Source organism: Mytilus galloprovincialis, chromosome 3, assembly GCF_965363235.1.
Source record: "Mytilus galloprovincialis chromosome 3, xbMytGall1.hap1.1, whole genome shotgun sequence".
Lineage (NCBI taxonomy): Eukaryota > Metazoa > Mollusca > Bivalvia > Mytilida > Mytilidae > Mytilus > Mytilus galloprovincialis.
In genome coordinates, this window is record NC_134840.1 from 81404015 (window position 1) to 81424376 (window position 20362).

Consider the following 20362-nt stretch of genomic DNA (forward strand, 5'->3'; position numbering starts at 1 on the left):
CATGTAGACCTTGCAAGGAAGCCATATGCCAACTATAGTTATCCTAACACTCATAGTGAGTATATCACATGAAACACAACAAAAATGGTAATTTTTGTTCATGCAGTCACTGAACCATGAAAATAAGGTCAAGGAGAATTGATATATGACAGACAGAAATATTGTAACATAAGGTATCTGCATTCAAGTTATAATGCATCCTGGTCCTCATCCATCTGAAATATAAAGCTTTATACAGAAATTTATGCCATCGGTGCAGGCAAACTGTACTCTTTACGTCTGGTAAGGCAAAACAAAAGGTACTCTTCAAGTATTCATATGAATAAAATGAGACCTAGAGCATGTTGGTATTAGGTATGGAAAACCAAGACATCTTTAACAGTAGACAGGTGTCTACAATATGTCAAGCTGTCAATTACTATGTATAAATAACACAGACAGCATCAGTTGTTATAGTGATGTTCCAACTGTCGAAACTCCAATCCCATCCTCTTTTCCCAGAATGTGACCTACAGAATTAGAATTGTCACCAATTTGTACTCATTTGAGCAACAACGGTTGCTTTAGTGAAGAAGGATTTGATTACTGAGGAGTACTTGGATCACCTCCAATTTTTGGTTGGGTTGGGTTTGTGTTGCTCAGTCGTAAGTTTTTTATGTGTCTTGTGGACAGTTGGAATTTTTCTGTTTTTGCAATGGTGTTGTAAGTTTATTTGTTACTAATGATTTTGAATTTCTCTTTGGTATCTTTTACCTTTCTTTTACTAAAAGTCTGAAAACATATAAAAACAAGAATGTGTCCATAGTACACGGATGCCCCACTCGCACTATCATTTTCTATGTTCAGTGGACCGTGAAATTGGGGTCAAAACTTTAATTTGGAATTAAAATTAGAAAGATCATATCATAGGGAACATGTGTACTAAGTTTCAAGTTGATTGGACTTCAACTTCATCATAAACTACCTTGACCAAAACCTTTAACCTGAAGCGAACAGACGCACGACTGGACGGACGAACGAAACGTAGGCACAGACCAGAAAACATAATGCCCCTCTACTATCGTAGGTGGGGCATAAAAATATTAACAGAGACCTGTTTAACTGACAACAGACATTGAGAAATTTCATATGACAACTACTGTTTAAGTTTATGTTTATTGAAATATTTATTGTGTATATTTACTGATACATGATAAAAAAAAAACTACATGTATAAAAATAATAAATAAACATACAACCTATAAATTACATGAAATATATTTGATATATATAAAAAAAAAACATCATCTATGTAATTGCACATTAAACAAGGTCTAGTGATTTGTTCATTGAGATGCAGATAACAAGTAACCCCTCTCCCCACAACTTTCCTCTTTAACAAAAATAAACATGAACAAAGAATATAATTTGAATATACATGTAAATAAATAAATGCATCATCATAGTTAATTCACTAATAAAATACTTGAAAGTACTGTAAACCAACTTCCTTTCGTGGATATTTCATTTCGCGTCTAGCCATGTCTAGCCCATTTCGCTGAGTTTTAATTTCGCAATTCTCAAATTTATTTGATGTAGCTAGTAAGTAAGGAAAAATCAAAGTCTAACATATGCACGAGGTTTTAAATTGGAAATATTTTTCTACTCTTAAAAATCGCGCAAAATAATTCACTCGCACAAATAGTTTGTTTACAGTAGTTCTTGCTAGGTATTCTTAAAAAGTTCGGTTCATGTAGAAAAAATAACATTTTAGCTACAAACATGATTTTACAAGCACAAGTATGAAATTTGGGTGCTCTCCTAAAACATTTAATAATTTACAAAAAAATATACATGTATCAAAATAATACCAGCAAGGTTATTGTGACAAGAAATATGTAATGAGATTCTCAAACTTGCACACAGATTGGAAGATTTGTTTTATAACTATTAAACTAAATGCTTCTTTTTGCATTTATATTTGGGTGTAAAAGCATCGTTTGTAGAATACACATCTCTTCTATTCATACAAACAAATGTTTCCAGGATCAACACTTTTACAATCCTATTAGTATTCAAAGAACCATTATGTTCTTGTTATTAGATTTGAAATGTTCTTGTTATTACATTTGAAATGTTCTTGTTATTACATTTGAAATGTTCTTGTTATTACATTTGAAATGTTCTTGTTATTGCATTTGAAATGTTCTTGTTATTACATTTGAAAGTACATTTAAAACAAGAAAATTAAGAGTAATACAAATCAAGCTTTTTGTTGTTTTCTTTTAAATAGTCATACACAATGTAACATTTTTGTGGAGGAGCCTACAGTCATGGATATTGATTGCACTTAAATTGGGATATAAAATATCAGTTTAAACACTAACTTATTGCAGTCTGCCCATCATTTGATGAAAATCCTTATCAACATCAATGCAATGTAATTCTAAGATACATATTGAATTAGTTTATTTTCCAGAGGGTTTTGAACACTCAGCCTCAGTTTTGACAGACTAGATGTAGATGAATTACTCAAGACTATTGGGCCACCAAACCCTCTAGAAATAATATTAAGCCACATTCTAAACAGTTATTGTCATAATGCTACCCAAATATGATCAACAACTATTTGGCTGAACACAAGTGGTAAAATATTACCTCTTAATCTTTGGTATATCAACATTTTTATCATATCATGTTAAATGTTAAATTGCCAATGAAACCCTTGGGAAATTAACATACAATTTTAATTTTTTAAACCATCATATTTTTTTATGTTCTCTTTTTTTCACAATTTATCTGAGCAGTTAAAAAAGTGTGTAATTTGAAAATTATCTTTATTATAACCATAATAAAGATAATTTTCAATAAAAGATAACATTTCTGATCCCAGTGCTATGTTATTCTCAGTGAGGGTTTTTCTACCATTCGTCAAGAAAATCAAATCCAGTCTTTTGAAGATTAAGTGAACTCTGAAATTAGAAAAACAAAGTATATTTAGAACTATGATGTATAGCATGATAAAATTAATTCTTTAAGGAATAACTGTTATATTTTTTTATCTGTCTATGAAGAAATACCATAAAAAAATGATAGCAAGTTCTTTTAAGATTGTGCACCACATTTTTATGTTATTTCGAATAGACAGAAAAAATATTAGTCATTCCTTATAATTAAATTTTAAATTCAATTTCAAACCTGAGTAAATCATGAAAAAAACATTGATTACATCAAGGTCACATGACAAAATTATACAGTCAGCCAATCAGAAGACGCGATACATCCCAAATTAAATTATTAATATTTAACTTTTATGTTTCTTTTGTATAAATCAAAGAAATGCAAAAATTGCTGATTATGTTGATTTTTTTTGTTGTCAAAATGCAGACAACAAGTGATAATATCAGATTATTACATGGCATTTTTCATATCGCATGTATTATCAGCCCTAGGTTCAATATCAGCCCAAGAGCCGCATGGATCGAGGGCTGATATTGACTGAGGGCTGATAATACATGCGATATGAAAAATGACATGTTATGATCTTTTTATCATATGCTTCAACAGTACAGAAAAATAACAGATTCATATATTTATCCTTTTACGTGACACAATATACCACTCCTTTAGCCCCCCACAAAAAAAAAAAAAATTATCTTCAATTTTTGACCCCCCATTTTAAAGAAAAAAACCCCTTTTTACATCCAAAATAAAAATTTTACCAACATTTTTGTGTGATTTTTAACTTCAAAATTAAGAAGAAAAAAAACACACTTTGTATTTATACCCCCCATAAAAAAATAAAAAAATTTTTTTGTAAAGAGCACACCAAAACCTTAATCCTGGGGTTTTTTATAAAACTTATTTTTTCCCCTAAGGGGAGTAGTATAGTACTTGAACGACTCCAGCGCCCCCCCAAAAAAAAAAAAATTTGACCCCCAAAAAATTACCCTCATTTCAAGTAAAAGAGCCCTAAATTTTCATAAAAAAAAAAAAAAAAAAAAAACACCCCAAAAAACACCAAATTTTCTTACTCCCAAAAAAAAAACCCGGGAGAACTGACAGAGAAAGAATTCTGTGGGATTTAAGAGAAAAAAAAAAAAAAATCAATTTTTACTTTAAAAAATGAAACAACCTACAGCTCCTGATTTATATCCAGAATTACCTATAGAAGATGGACAAAACTATAGATTACAAAAAATTTCAGAAATAGAAAATTCTTTAAAAAATGAAAGAGACAAAAGAAATTCTTTATATAAAAAATATAAAAGAGGAGTAAACTTTACAGATGGAATAGATACAACTTTAATTTCAGCATCAGTTATTTCTGCAGGTATAGGTGTTGCTATTCCTATTTTATTACCTTTACAAATAACAGCAGTCGCATGTGGGAGTATTGGTGGTGTAATAAAATTAATAAGAAGAAAGCTTACTTTAAAAGCTAAAAAACATTACGAAATAAAAACTTTAGCAGAATGTAAATTAAATAGTATTAAAGATTTAATTTCTAGGTCTTTAACTGACAACAAAATAAGTGAAGAAGAATTTAAACTTATTTTAGAAGAGCAAGAAAAATTTAATGAAATGAAAAAAAATTCCCAAAAAGGAAAAATGGAAAATTTCCTAAAAGGAAAAAGTTTAACTACTTTAGGAGAAGATGAAAGAAAAAAACTTATAGAAGAAACAGAAAATAGAGTAAGAAACGAAATAAAAAAAAAAATGGAAAATCTATAATTTTTATAAATAAAGTTATAATTTCTTCTATTCCCCTTAGGGAAAATCCACCAAACTATGAATCGATTTTTTAGACACAGGGTGATTTTTTTATTAAATAAATGGAAACTGAAAAATCGAAATGCGCTAAAAAAACAATTCAATATATTTTAGAACAAGAAGATTCTTCAGATGAAGAAGAAGAGCGTCAAGCGAAAATAAATGGACTTACAAAAAAACAAAAAGATAAAATTATAGAAAATCTACAAATAATGGTTGATAATGAATTTAAATATTCAAATATCTTTTTGTTAGTAGAAAAATTAATATTTACAGGTAGTTTTTATTGTTTATTAACAGAAATATTTGGTTAATTAAAAATGGCATTTTTATTTTATTTAATTAAAAATGGCAGAAGGGGGTTATGAGTTTAAAATAGATGATTATGATGATGATGATTATGATGATGAAGAAAAAACACCATTAATGGATAATGATGATGAAGAGTTTCAAAATTATATAAATAATGAATTTGAAAAAACAAGATATTTATCAGAAGATGAATCTAAAATTCGTAAAAAAGAAACTATAAAAAAAATGATTAAACAATTTTATAAAAAAAATGGTGAAACAACACGTAGTGAAATAGGTTTTTTAGTTAGAGAAGATTATAAAGGAAACCAAATATTATATGTAAAAGATGAAAAGGGCAATAATATTGCATTAACGTATTTTAAAAAAGGAGTATTAAAGTTTTATAAATTTAGCACTCTTCAAAAAGAATACGGTGTTAATTTTGTCAGGGATGTTTTAGGTGTAGATGATTTTAAAATATCTGATAATTTAAGAGAAGCTAGAGCAGATTTTCAAGATTTTCAAAGAACGATAAAAGCATCAATTCGTGAACTCGATTATATAGAAATTCCATTACAAGAAATATCTACACAACAAGAAGGACAAGAATTATTAGAAATAGCAAGTAATGAAGAAACACATGTGAAAGAAATAGAAACTTCATTTATTGAACAAGGAACATCTTACATAAATGAAGAAACACAAACATATATGACAAAAAGAGAGATGGATGGTATAATCAGTGCAATGACATCAGTAAAAGAAGAGATTGCAAATGAATTAACAAAATTGAATGAAACAAATAAAGACTTAGCAAAAGAAAATGCCAAATTAGAACAAGCTAAAGAAGACAATGATGAATTTCAAATAGATAGAATAAGTAGTCGAATAAGAGAGTTAGAATCTGAGAGAAGTGCAAGACTAGAAGTAATTAATATTAATAAAGAGAAACTACGTAGTCAAGTGAACAGATTTAAACAAACAATACATAAAATGTTAAACGAAGACAAAACATTAGGTGAAAGAATAAGAACATTATTCAGAGAACAAGGAATAACAATAGTTAGTGTTTTAACTGCTTTTGGAATGATTATTGGTGTTATTGTTGAGGCATTTACTGGTTCTCCTTCTCCTTCTCCTTCTCCTCCATCAAAAGGTGGTGTACAAGACTGGATAAAAAAACAATTAAAAAATCTTGGAAAACTATTATCTTTTCTTGCAGGAAAATTAGCAGCTGCATTACCAGGTATTATAGGTTCTATTTTATCTTGGTTATTAACTGCAACAAAAGACGTAGTAAATTGGTTTGCAAACAACTTATGGGCATTGCTTATTTTAGTTGTTAGTTTATTGTTTACTGCTGCTAGAGATTATTTGAAAAAATAAAGTGCTGTAAATCCTATTACAATACTTACAAATATTATTGCTTGTTTATTATCTTCATGATCTTCATGTTCAATTTTTTTTATTGGATCTATTTTTGGTTCTTTAGGCTTTTCAGGTTTTATAGGTTCTTGTGGTTTTACAGGTTCTTTTGGTTTAAAATCAACATGATCAAAATTTTTATTATTTAAATCATCATTTAAACCGAGTGTTTGATTTTCTGTTGCAATTATAATTTTATTATTATAACCAACAATACTTCCAATTTGTAAAACCATATCACTGGGAGACATATATAAACCAAGTCCATAAGCATAATCAACTTTACTTCTTGCGTATTTTAAAACATTTTGATAATTTGATATCTGAGTGGGTAAATCAGTAGGACTATTAATAACATCTTGTACATTTGCTAAGAATTGTTTTTGTGCATCAAATCCTGTTCCTACTTTTAAAATTTCTGTTTTTGTTTGAGATTGTGCACCCAACAAAGCCCATACGTAAATTTTAATACTTTCATTAATACGTTCAATACCTGCTCGTGTAAAACCTTCTGATTTATCTAAAATAAATGTTGTCCAAGCCATACTTATATCTTTTTCATGATAAATTGTATCATGAATATTAAAGAAAGGACCATCTTTTCTATGATTTTGTCTATATTCATCACTTGGTTTATAAAATTCTTCAAAACTTCCTAATCCTTGACATGATGATTCTAGTTTTTGTCTCCAATCTGTATTTGGAGAAATATTAAATTCATCACATAATTTTTGATTTGCAGCTTTGTCATATGGGTTTTTGTAATAACAGAAAGAAGAATCTGTTGGTAAAGGTGATTTAAGTTCTTTTAAAATTCTGGCAATACAATAATATAAATGAAACATATAAAAAGACTTTGTAAGATTTGAAGTATTTTGTATATGATCATTATAAGAAACACCACATCCTGTACTTGCACACCATACTGCAAAGTTTAATTGACATTGCCACCAATCAAATGAAGAATGAATCCATGTATTCCATGGTTCGTTAGTGTGTATTGATGGGTTTTGATAGTTTTGAAATAAATCAGGAAAAGCTGTTTTAAAGTTCTCTTTTTGATTTACAAATATTGTTTGATTTACAAGATTTGTTTTTAATTGATGATCTTTTTCAGAATATTTAATACCTGGATTATATGAAACATTAGGATTATATTTAAATTCTTTTGTTATCATTTTTTTATATTAAAAATGTTTCATACTATTTCAAATATTGATAATACAATAAACTTAGAACAATACATAAATAACAGAAATGGAAATAAACGTATTGGTTTGAAATTTATAAGATACAGTATAGGTTGGTATAATGTTTATCATGGGTTTATAACAAAAACCGGAGAGGAACAGCAAAGGATTATGAATGGTTATTATAGTTTTCAACAAATAGTGGATGAATTTCAAAAAGAAAATATTGTATTATCCGTAAATGAAGCAAATGGTATCGCTTCATTAAACACTACTACTGAGTTAAAGATAAGTAAGGGTTTGGGAAATATGTTAGGGTTTAATAATAAACGTAAATTCGAACCTGATGAATTACATTATGGAAACAAATTTGTGGATTTTGCTATTTATAAATCATTATATATCCATTTGGAACAAGTTAGCACTTCTCATAATTATCTTGATGGTAAGCCAAGTACATTATTGGCTGTTATTCCAGTCGAGAATAAAGAGTTTGGTGAAGTTATAACAGCGAGATTTGAGCATCCGGAATATAAGTGTTTAGTAAATGATGTTATAACAGAATTGAAATTAGAAATAAGAGATGAAAATAATAACAAGATAATTAATCATTTACCAATTAATTGTGTTTTAGAAGTTATATAATTTATTTAATAAAATGAGCATACTTGGTGTCAAAAAAAAAACGTAGAAAAAGAAATATTAAATATGAAGAGTGAGCTTCAAACAATGGATACTAAGGATAAAGATTTACACCGGAGTGTCGCTGCCCTAAGCATCAGAGTTTTAAATGTTGAAAATATAGTTAGTAATATTAAAAATAAACCAGACAGAAAAATAATAAGTATAAATGCTGGAATTGATGGTCCATTACATTCAAATAAAAAGTTTAATTTTGGTAATGGTGGTGGTAATTATGTAATGAACTTTCCAGGACAAATATTGGGTATAAGTTTATTAAGTTTAAGAACAAACGCAAATCATATAGAAGTTTGGATAACTGTTAATAATAAGCTAATTAGTTACGCAATATTATTAAATAGTGGTGTCACACACACATATCATAACTATAGAACACCTCCACCTATACAAGTTAAGGCTGGAGATTTAATAGGTTTTGAAAGTATGAGTGATAATTCTACATGTACCAATACTCAAGTAACAGCGGTAATTGAATTATTTTTATAACAAATTTAATCCTTAAAAATGTCGGCATACGGAAACAAATTAAATCCTTACAGAAAAATAAGAGAACCTCGTGGTGTGAAAGGTATTCGTCAAAGTGTATCAATAACAAATAATCCTTCAACTATTGATCAAAATCAACAGCTATTAGTGAGATTCCCCAATCTAAGCAATAATGATGTTATTGTTCCTGGAACAACCAGATTGGCATTTGAAATAGAACTCACATCTACAGACGACAATGCAACTATATATCAAAACATAGGAAGAGCAATAGTTAAAAAAACAACAATTCGTATAAGTGGAAATGAAATTATGTCAATTGATGATAGTGATATTTATCATTGTTATGTTGATTTATGGAAATCTACATCTGAACGTTTAAATATGGCATACCAAGGTATTGGTGAAACAAACATGTTAAAACACAGAGTTGGTGCGGATGATAAAGCATCAGACACAGGCGATGAAGCAATTGCAACTGCATATGGTGCAAGATTTTGTATCCCACTTGATTTTGAACTATTAGAAACTCATATGCCTTTTTATCAAGCAGGTCTTGGTGATAGACTTGAATATGAACTTACATTTAATAATTATAGCAATGTTATTAAATCAACAGATACATCTGCAAGTTATACAATCAAAAACATTTGTTTAGAATTTGATATGGTTACTGATATAGAATTAGCAAGACAGATAAGACAACAAGTTAATGGTAAGATGGTTATTTTGTACGATAGAATACTAAGACATAGAAAAATAACCAAAAACAAATCTGATACATTGTGGAATATAAATTTAAATGTTCCAGCTAGAAGTATGAAAGGAATTCTAATGTTGTTCGAAGATCCTGAAAGAACAAGTACCGAAACTTATTATAATCCTAACATAACAAAAGTAGAAATGACAATAGAAGGTGTTCCAAATCAACTATACAGTCAAGGAATGAAAGCATATCAACAATGGGATGAAATAAATAAATTCTTTGCTTTAAATTCAAAAAGAAATAAAACAACAGAAGAAGTTTTAAAGGATTTAAATTTATCCTATACAACATTAGAAAAATATCTTACAACTAATTATGCATTATGGTTAGATTTACGTTCAACAGATGACAATTCGTTACACGGTTCAGGTAGAAGAATTGAAAATGCTTCTGAAGGTATTACTATCCAAATAACTAAAACAGCAGGAGCAAATAAATTAATAAATGTTTATCTGTTTGTTATACAAGATGCACAAATTAATTTTGAAGATGGAAGATTTAAAGAAGTTAATTACTAGTAAGCGAACGGTTCCCCTTTAAAAATGGAAGAGATACACTCCGATTCCCTTTATGAATTACCAAAATATCCCCATTGTGCTATTATATGTGGACAAACAGGATGTGGAAAAACAGAGTTTGTTCTTGATTTATTAGAAAAAGAATATAGTAAAGTTTTCAAATATATAGTCATACTTTGTCCAACCATCCAATGGAACAAAGCATACAAAAATCGTGAATGGATTGGTGATGTTAGAAAACCAAAAACAAAAAATCTAATAATTGTTAATCCTATTGTTGAAGTGAGAGAAGCAAACGGTTCCCTTTATGAAGAAGAGAAGCTACAAGAACTATTAAGAATGTTCTTTAAAAAATATGCTGGTCATTCAACATTATATATCATTGATGACTGCAGTGCAACAAAAGAACTAACAAAGAAAAAAGATATGCTGTCCGAGCTTGCATTTTCAGGAAGACATGCGGAACAATCAGTGTGGGTCATTTCACAGAGATACAACTCTGTTTTAAAAGATTTAAGAGAACAAACAAAATGGTTATGCATGTTCTACACAAAAGATAGAGATAGTTTTGATAATTGTCTAAGAGAAAATGATGTTATTCCTACTTTGGAAGAAAGACAAAGAATAAAGGAAGAACTTAAAAAAAAGAAACATCGTAAATTAATATTAAAGACTGATCAACCTACTGATTATTGGTTACTTAATTAATTTTTTTAGCAATTCTCAAGTAATGCTTAAGTAATGCTTAAGTAATGCTTAAGTAATTCTTAAGTAATTTAACCAAAATAAGTAATTCTTAAGTAATTTAACCAAAATAAGCAAAATAATTCTTAAGTAATGCTTAAGTAATTCTTAAGTAATTTAACCAAAATAAGTAATTCTTAAGTAATTTAACCAAAAATAAGCAATAAAAAAAGCAATGCTGTTGGAAATACTAACAATTGCAACAAACACTGCAGTCTTATCATTGGTTGGATATGTTGTATTTAATTTTTTTAAAGTTAAAAATAAATTATATCCGTTTTTTGAAACGTATAAAATGAATGCTGAAGAATTATTAAGCGAGCAAATTGTGGAACACATAAATATTGATGATGAAGCGAGCGAAGTGAACGGTTCCCTTCAAGAAAAAAAACGCGAAAGATTATCAGCTGTTGTTGCTGGTGGGAGTAGTAAACAATATCTGGGTAAAGAATTACAACTGTCGGATATTGATAAAATGACAACAGAACAAATAAACAAACTATACTGCAAATATGAAGCAAGATTGGGAGCTAGTATGACCAAGACATTAGGAAACTCTTTTATAAATTTATATGTCATGGGTGTATCAAAGTTTTTCAAAGTTGTTAATCCACCAATTTTGATACAAGACTTAGAGGAAGATCCTTTTATCAATAATGCTTTAACTAATACATGTTGTGAACTGTACTATAGATATGGAATGTATCTTGCTCCTTTTACTGCAATATTAACAACAGCAAGACATATCGAACCACTCGCTTCGCTCGATTTCCAAAAAAAAGATGAAAAAAATGACATAAAAAATGATGAATGAAAATCCTGAACAAATAGAAGTATTTCATAAAATGAAAAAACCCAAACCAAAAGACCCAAAAAGAGTAGCTGCTGGTAAAAAAGGTGCAGAAGTAAGAATAAGAAATGCAGAATTGAGAAAAAAAGAAGTGGAAAAATTAAAAAAAGAAAATTCAAAAATCAAACAAATAACAAAAGATTCTGATACAGAAACAGATTATGAATCAAACGAACATATTCCTTCGGTTGAGAAACACTCCAGTTCCCTAGTTGATTATAAATTTGTACTTTTTTCTATAAGTATTGTTGGATTGGGATTGTTTTTTTACAACCAAAGTAAGAAACCAGAAAGAATGATTAAAGAAATCGTGGTGGGTAAGGAAATAACAAAACCAGAAAAACAAAAGAAAGAAATTGATCCTTTTGAATTTAATTAAATTTAGTACATTAAAATGACAACTCAAAAAGACGGAAAACAAATAGCAAATATGTTATATCATGCTGGAGTGGAAACATTGTTAACAGTTGGATATGCAGAAATAGGTAAAAAGGTATTAAGGAGGCCAGCACCAAAAGTGGATTTTAATATGAATGATGTTGTAATGTTATCCATTGATATATTACTTGCAATGGCAACAAAAGATATGTTGATTAAGCAAGGTATTATACCTGCTGATATTATGAAGTAATTTTTGTTTTTATAAAATGGCAAGTGCTTTAACAATGATGCTTGGTGGGGCAATAACAAATGCTTTTGCATTTTCAGGGAGTAATTATTTATTTTCACATATGGGTAGTAATGCAAATGAAGAGAAAATAAGACATGATAAAGCTATAGAAAAATTAGAAAAAGCACAAGCAGAATGGAATAAAAAAAGAATACAAAGATTAGATTTTATAAATGAACAATTACAAAAGGAACATCATGCGGTTCAGACTTTTGATGATGTTGACCAGGCAATGAAACTATACTATCGTGTCACGAATAAAAAATTTACTTCATTATCACCTAAGCCTACATTAAGTGATTTTTATACTCCATCAGAAGACCAGAAAAATAGAGAGATTGCATTTGTTGTTGGTGGTATGGCATTAACTGGTTTTATTGTTTGGAAATTAAAATAAAAAATTGATAAAAATTAGAATCCCTAATTTCTTTACTTTTCCTGGTAAAAACAGCAAAATTGCAGAAAAAAGTATGTACTATTCCTGTACTTTTTCTGTTTTTAGGGGTATAGAGAAATAATAAAATAAAATAAAAAATTCTTAAAAAGAAATTTCAGGACATGGTTTTTCAAAAACATATTCATAAACTTTATCTGGTCTAATAAAAGCATCCCAACCAGGAGGAAACTTAGATAACTTTTTACCATCAAACTTTTCCATTACTTCCATTTGTTTTGGAGTCAAAGGACATTCTCCATCATCTCTTAAACAACATATCTGATAATCTGATAACATTATTCTTCCTAATATAACTTTAGAGTCAGGATCATCTTTCTCAGTATAAGCTTCAATCATTTTTTAGTCTTTTATTTTTTAAAATGAAAATTTAAATTATATAATTTTTAATATCCATAAGGAAAACTTCTAATTAAATTTTCATTTTCACAATATACCATTCTTTTATCAAACATATAATCATAAGCTTTAACTTGGTCAACTGTTTTAAGTTGATGATCTTTTCCTATTTTTATATTATTGTATTTAACAGTTTCATATTTTTCATTTTCATCAGTAACTATTTTTATTTTTTTATCTAATGTAATCTTGTTTTCTACTTCAGCATTTAATCTAAAACCTTTACAACAGCTAACTAGTTTTTCTGTATCTAGTTTCATAGAATAATCTTTTGGACCAGCAGATATAAATTGTTTTATATGATTAGCGTTATGTTTTGAAACAATTTCATCTGTTAAATCTCCTAATTTATTTCCCATCATACTTTCTATCTTTTTACAAGCTTCAGAACCATCATCATTATAAATACAAGAATCTGTATCCATGTATAAAACTCTTTCTTGTAGAATATCCAATAGTTCGTATAATTTTAATCTAGCATGTGCTGTTGTAAACAAAGCTATATAAACATTTACACTTGGATTAGGTTTAGAGTATTCTTCTTTATTTTTATATTCTGTTAAAACAATATCTTCATCTAATATCATAGTACTTATATCTTTATATTTTTCATTAAATACTATTTTAGTTATATGTTCTAAAGTAAAACAATATTCTTTTTGTGTAAAATTATCTCTCATACCAAAATGTCCCCATAAATTATTTAAACATATTTTAGCTATAAATCTTAATCCTGAATTGTACTTAACTTTGTCAATATCTAAATCATAAGCAGTATTATCTATAATGTATTGTATTTTTGTTTTACATTCTTTATCGTTTTTACAATCATTTTTACAATATTTAGGATCACATTTACATCCTGAAGCTTCTTGTTTATATTTCATAAACGTATCTACATAAAGTTTAAATATATCTGTAGATGTTTTTTCAAAATGTTCTAGTTCATATATTTTTTGTAATTCATAACCTTTTTCTATTGCTTTATCTATTTCTATTGTAGACCATGTACCTACTATAACTCTTTCCTCATCAGAATGTATACATTTTTCATTTTTAATATTTTTACATTCTTTACATCTTTTTATTTCATGTATTTTATCATGTTTATTTAAAGTAGGATCGCTTGACGCATCTATGTGTTTCCTATGGGGACATTTAAAAGATATTTTATTCATACATGTTCTACATAATCCAAAAAGTAATTTATGTGTATTATCACTAGTTGATTGTTTATATGGTAAAACAGGGTGATACAATCCTTTAGGTGGTAATATTTTACATTTCATTATTCCGAAATAATTCCTATGGGGATTTTTTATATAATCATCTACAGAAATATCTGTATATGTAATAGGATGTCCTATAGGATATTTACAATATTTATTTACTGATGGATACAGAGAACAAAAATCTACATATCTACCTTTTAAATCAGAAAGATTATTGTATAATTGAATAGTTTCTGTTCTTCCTCCATAAAATGCATCTCTTTTATCAATAGGTTTTAAATGTGGATCAACTTCAGGATATTTTTGTTGATCAAACTCACATTCCCATATTGTATGAATTTTTACATTTGGTTTTAGATAATCTTCAATAGTTTTAAGTCTTTCTTTAGTTTCATTATATAACTCTTTCATAGTTTTTTTATTTCTATCTTTTTTGCATATTTCTTCAGGACTATAACATTTTGGACATCCATGCCAATAACATCCAAAAAATTCATAAACATTACGCATTTTATTTTCTCTATCATAATAATAACCATCGACTTTATAACATTTCTTATTAATGAATAATTTCTTTTCACCTCCCCTTTTAGCATGTTGAATCATTATATTATATTTTAAAGAAATATACTCTAACCATTGTATTGATTTTTGTGAATGTACTTCTTTAATTGTCATCTTTTTGTGAATTCCAATTGTTTCATTTGTCAACATTATTGTTTTAAATATTTTTGTACAACATTGAGCAATTGTAATATATTGAAATGGATCGATACAATTATTGGTTATATTTAAAAATAATTTTCTATATAAGGTACAACCTTTGGCAAGAATTAAAACATCCAATAGACAATAATAAAATATTTCTTTATTGAATTTAAATTCTTTTTCTTTAACTTTATTATACCATTCATCAAATAATTCTTTATTTTTAATTGTCATAGTATTATAACCAAAATATTCTTTATCAGGATAAATTCCCTTATATTTTTGATTCTCTGTTGTATTAAAATAATGTGGAAAATAACCTTTGTTACCCACAAATCCAAATGTTTTTGGGAAAGCAGCTAATCCACATAATGTAAAATTTATAGAATCTATGAATCTTAAATTTATTCCTTTAATAACTATAAATGTTAATTTTAATCCTGAAGAAATAATACTATGTTCAATTTTATTTTTTATTATCCATCCTAAAATCGGTTGCATATCATAACCTTTTCCATAATGTGAAATAAAAGTGTAGTCTTTAAATTTGTCTCTTATGAAATATTTACAAAAGTTGTCTATTACAGAATTTCCTATAGGGGTTTCATATTCCCTAAAGGGAATTTTTTCTACATCACTAAAACAATCATCTATGTCTAATTCTAACAAGTTTAAATCATCAATATTGAAATCACATTTAAATACTTTTGCATAGTTATTTTTAAAACAATAAATATTTTCTAAATCGTAAGCTATACAAAAATTCATTATATGTATTCCTGTTTCTTGATTTGCTTCAAAATCAAAATATATATATTTATTATTTTTTACTTGTTTTGGTACTGATGGTTTCATATAACATAAGTGTTCTTCATTACTTTCCGTGTATTTTTCATAACATATTAAACATATTTTTTCACCACATTTGTGATTTTTGCCTGTATATGTTTTGTTACATTTATCACAAATATGTTGTTTTCTGATAGTTGTTACTGTGTTATCTTTGCATGTATGTTGTTCAGTATAACCAATTAAACATACTTTACAAAACCTACGTTTAGCTAAAAATCCTGTTATATTTGTTATAGTGTCAAAGTGTTCATCATGATAATATAAATATATTTGTTCATTATATTCTTCATTACCATTATATAAAATATATTCTGTACTATTTGATGTAAAAACAATTATCCTAATATTAAGATAATTTTCAAAAGCTTTTAAATCATCTAAATTATTACCTTCTTCTTTTATTTCTACTCCTGATTGTTCATGTAAATCTTCAGCAACTCTTTTTTGTAATGGTCTACCTTCATTGATATGTTTTAATTGAGAATCTGTAAAATCTTTTAATAACTTATTTGAAGCTAAAGAAGTTACAATTGCCCTTGATAAACATATTGTATCATCATTTTTTATTTGGATAATACTTCTTTTATTTGTGACATCTAATATTTTTAAAGCTTTACCTTTTCCTCTTTTATTGGGTATAATAGTAACTTCAAAAATAACTTCTTCTAAATTTAATTCTTCAGCACTATTTAATAATCTTTCCATTTGATCCATGAATAACTTTTTAACTGTATTATATGTTCTTATAGGCCAGCTTTTATGTTTAGTAATTATGATTTCATGAATAGGTACTATTTTAATTCTTCCATTAGGGTAATCTTTTATGGAATAGTCTACCATGTGATCAAAAGCATTTGTAAATGTTTCTTGTGTTTCATTCTTTAGACTAATTTTATAATTAAATACATAAATACTTGCTTTATGTTTATATTCTTTTGTCAAAACAAGTTTATATGAATCTCCTCGCTTGGATAAAATTTTATCCTTTTTTGCCTCCATTTTTTAAGAAAACATTTTAGTTACTTAAAAATGTCTAAAACAAATCTAACAAATAAATTAGCAGATGAATTACATCATAGAGTTATAAAATCTTTTCCTAAAAGACGTGTTTATGTTAATTCAATAGATCAAACATGGGCAGTTGATTTGATAGATATACAACAATATTCAAAACAAAATAAACACTATAAATATTTATTAGCAGTTATAGATGTTTTTAGTAAATATGGTTGGTTGATTCCATTGAAAAATAAAACAGGAGTAGCAGTGAGTGAAGCATTTAAAACATTATTTAAAGAAAGAAAACCAATATATATTTGGTCAGATAAAGGATCCGAATTTTATAATCGACAAGTAAAAGAATTGTTAAAAGATAATAACATAAAGTTATATTCAACTGAGAATGAAGAAAAATCCAGTGTAGTGGAACGATGGATAGGAACAATGAAACAACATATGTATAAATACTTTACTGCTAATGAAACTTTAAAATATTATGATATATTAGATAAATTAGTTAAAAATTATAATAATACAGTACATTCTTCAATTAAAATGACACCTGTTCAAGCAAGTAAATTAAAAAATGAATTAACAGTGTATAAAAATTTATATCCAGAAAAAGAAGAGAACATTAAAAAACCTAAATTTAAAGCAGGTACTAGAGTAAGAATAACAAAAAAGAAGGGTAAATTTGAAAAGGGTTATACTACTCGTTGGACTAAAGAAATATTTGTAATTGAAAAAGTTTTAAATACAATTCCTTTTACTTATAAAATAATTGATTTAAAAGGCGAAGAAATAACAGGTTCTTTCTATGAACAAGAATTACAGATGACTAAGTTTTAGATCTTTCTAAATGAAAGGTGCCACATGTGGAGCAGGGTCCGCTTACCCTTCCAGAGCACCTGAGATCACCCCGGTTTTTGGTGGGGTTCGTGTTTCTCAGTCTTTAGGTTTTTTTCTGTGTTGTATTTTGTGTTCTGTTGTTTGTCTGTTTGTCTGTTTCTTTTTTAGCCATGGCTTTGTCGATTTACTTTTTACTTATGAGATATAACGTCCCTTTGGTTTTTCGCTCCTCCTTTACTTACGGTTAATTTATTACCAAAACAATAATCAGTTTCAAAATTTTAATTTGAAAACAAAAGTGCAATGAATACATACAAATCAAACACTATAAACATAATATCACTGTTCAAAGTTAGATCTGTCACATCCACTAAAAGTTACCCGGTAATGAATAACCGTTACAATGTCCCACCTACTGATCATGTATGATCACTCCTTATATGGAATAAGAAAATCAATAGTAAAGAGTTGTCCCACCTACTGATCATGTATGATCACTCCTTATATGGAATACAATATCACATACATATCAAACTTCTTGTGACGGAGTAAGTTCATCATCTGCTGGAATAATGTCTACCTGTCTCCAAATGGTGGCAAACTGATCCATTGCTAACATTTGTTTGATAAGTTCTTGTTTTGAAAGAATATCATTGATTGAAACATTAATGTTCAGAAAACCTTGAAATCCTTTAAGTAGATTAGAAAGTTGTCTTAATTTCCGAGCATGAGGTATAGATATATCTATCTGAGTTGATAACCATGTGTCCCACGTTGTATTGACCTTTGCTGAAATAAACCAGTCTCTCAAAGCATTAAGGAAATCACCGAAAAGAATGTTAAACAGCATACCTTGGGCGTTATGTCTTCCCAAGTGTTTGTATGCTTCTTGTAACTGTTTAACAGGGTCGCCTTCTATATTAAAACTAAACTTCTGCCTCGAAATTGTCTTTGATAAATCCGCCTTTCTGCTCATTAGAAAGGTGTGAAGTTCTTCAGGGGTCGTGATAGTTTGCTTTTTTTTCTTTCCCAGTTTTTCTTTAAATAAGTCCTGCACCTTTCTTTTCGGAGCTTTTGGAAGTTTAACCGGTCCCAAACTCTTAGCTCTTTCGATTGTCTCAATCATGCTCTGATAGTAACTGATATTTTCTATCAAAATGTTACTTTCTTCTAAACTCCATGACCAGTTCTGTGGTTGAGGTTGCACCTGACACTCTTGATTTTCCATTTGTATTTCTTTTGTAGAATTACTTTCTTGAAACATTAATTCACGTCTTCTCACCACTGTTAATTTGAAACGAAAGACCGCACCAGTCTGCTATATGTTTACATGTGATGACAACATTGTCTAGGTAACATGTAAACATACTCTTGACAACCATGTAAATATTTCCAATGATCGATTTTGTCTATAGCACTTCACAAATGTAAAAAGCAATTTAAGTTGTAGTCGTATTGATCCGTTTTATTACTAGACTATATTGGTAAAATTAATTAAAAATCAAGGTTGGGGTGCACTGGGGATTTTTTTTCTCTTAAATCCCACAGAATTCTTTCTCTGTCAGTTCTCCCGGGTTTTTTTTTTGGGAGTAAGAAAATTTGGTGTTTTTTGGGGTGTTTTTTTTTTTTTTTTTTTTTTATGAAAATTTAGGGCTCTTTTACTTGAAATGAGGGTAATTTTTTGGGGGTCAAATTTTTTTTTTTTTGGGGGGGCGCTGGAGTCGTTCAAGTACTATACTACTCCCCTTAGGGGAAAAAATAAGTTTTATAAAAAACCCCAGGATTAAGGTTTTGGTGTGCTCTTTACAAAAAAATTTTTTTATTTTTTTATGGGGGGTATAAATACAAAGTGTGTTTTTTTTCTTCTTAATTTTGAAGTTAAAAATCACACAAAAATGTTGGTAAAATTTTTATTTTGGATGTAAAAAGGGGTTTTTTTCTTTAAAATGGGGGGTCAAAAATTGAAGATAATTTTTTTTTTTTTTTTGTGGGGGGCTAAAGGAGTGGTATATTGTGTTACGTGGTTCCCGAAGTTTAAAGAGTAAAAAAGTGCACGGCCATCGGGCCCAAAAATTGATACATTCAATATGATATCTTTCTATCATATGCCTCAACAGAGAGAGAGAGAGAGAAAAAAACATTTTAATACGGACAAATCGTCAAAAAAATAATTCAACAATATACACAATGATCATTGTTTGTAAAAGTCAACTTTTTAAAGAAACTTTCTAAATTATGTTTCAGAAAAAAACTTAAAAAATGCATTTATTAAATAATTTGGTTTTTTTTTATTATTTTTATTTTTTTTATTATTTTAAACAATATACTTCCCTGTGTTTAAATTATTGTTTTGTACACTACTTTGTAACGTTTTTCACTGATAACGTAGCATTGAGGTGTATTTTCCGGAATTGGCCGCGTATTACCGGAATGCCATGTGATAACGTTACGGAAAGGCATGTGATAACAATT

The 20362-nt window shown here is 28.1% G+C and overlaps 1 protein-coding gene across 1 annotated transcript in view; it reads right to left on the bottom strand.

Annotated features, from left to right (window-relative positions):
• Positions 1-1141: 1141 nt before the first annotated feature.
• LOC143069112 (uncharacterized) overlaps positions 1142-20362 on the bottom strand; it is a 29611-nt gene continuing 10390 nt past the window's right edge. Inside the window, exon 4 of the mRNA XM_076243576.1 lies at positions 1142-2951. Coding sequence (XP_076099691.1) covers positions 2901-2951 — 51 coding nt within the window. The 3' untranslated portion in view covers positions 1142-2900. The remainder of the gene's footprint in view (positions 2952-20362) is intronic.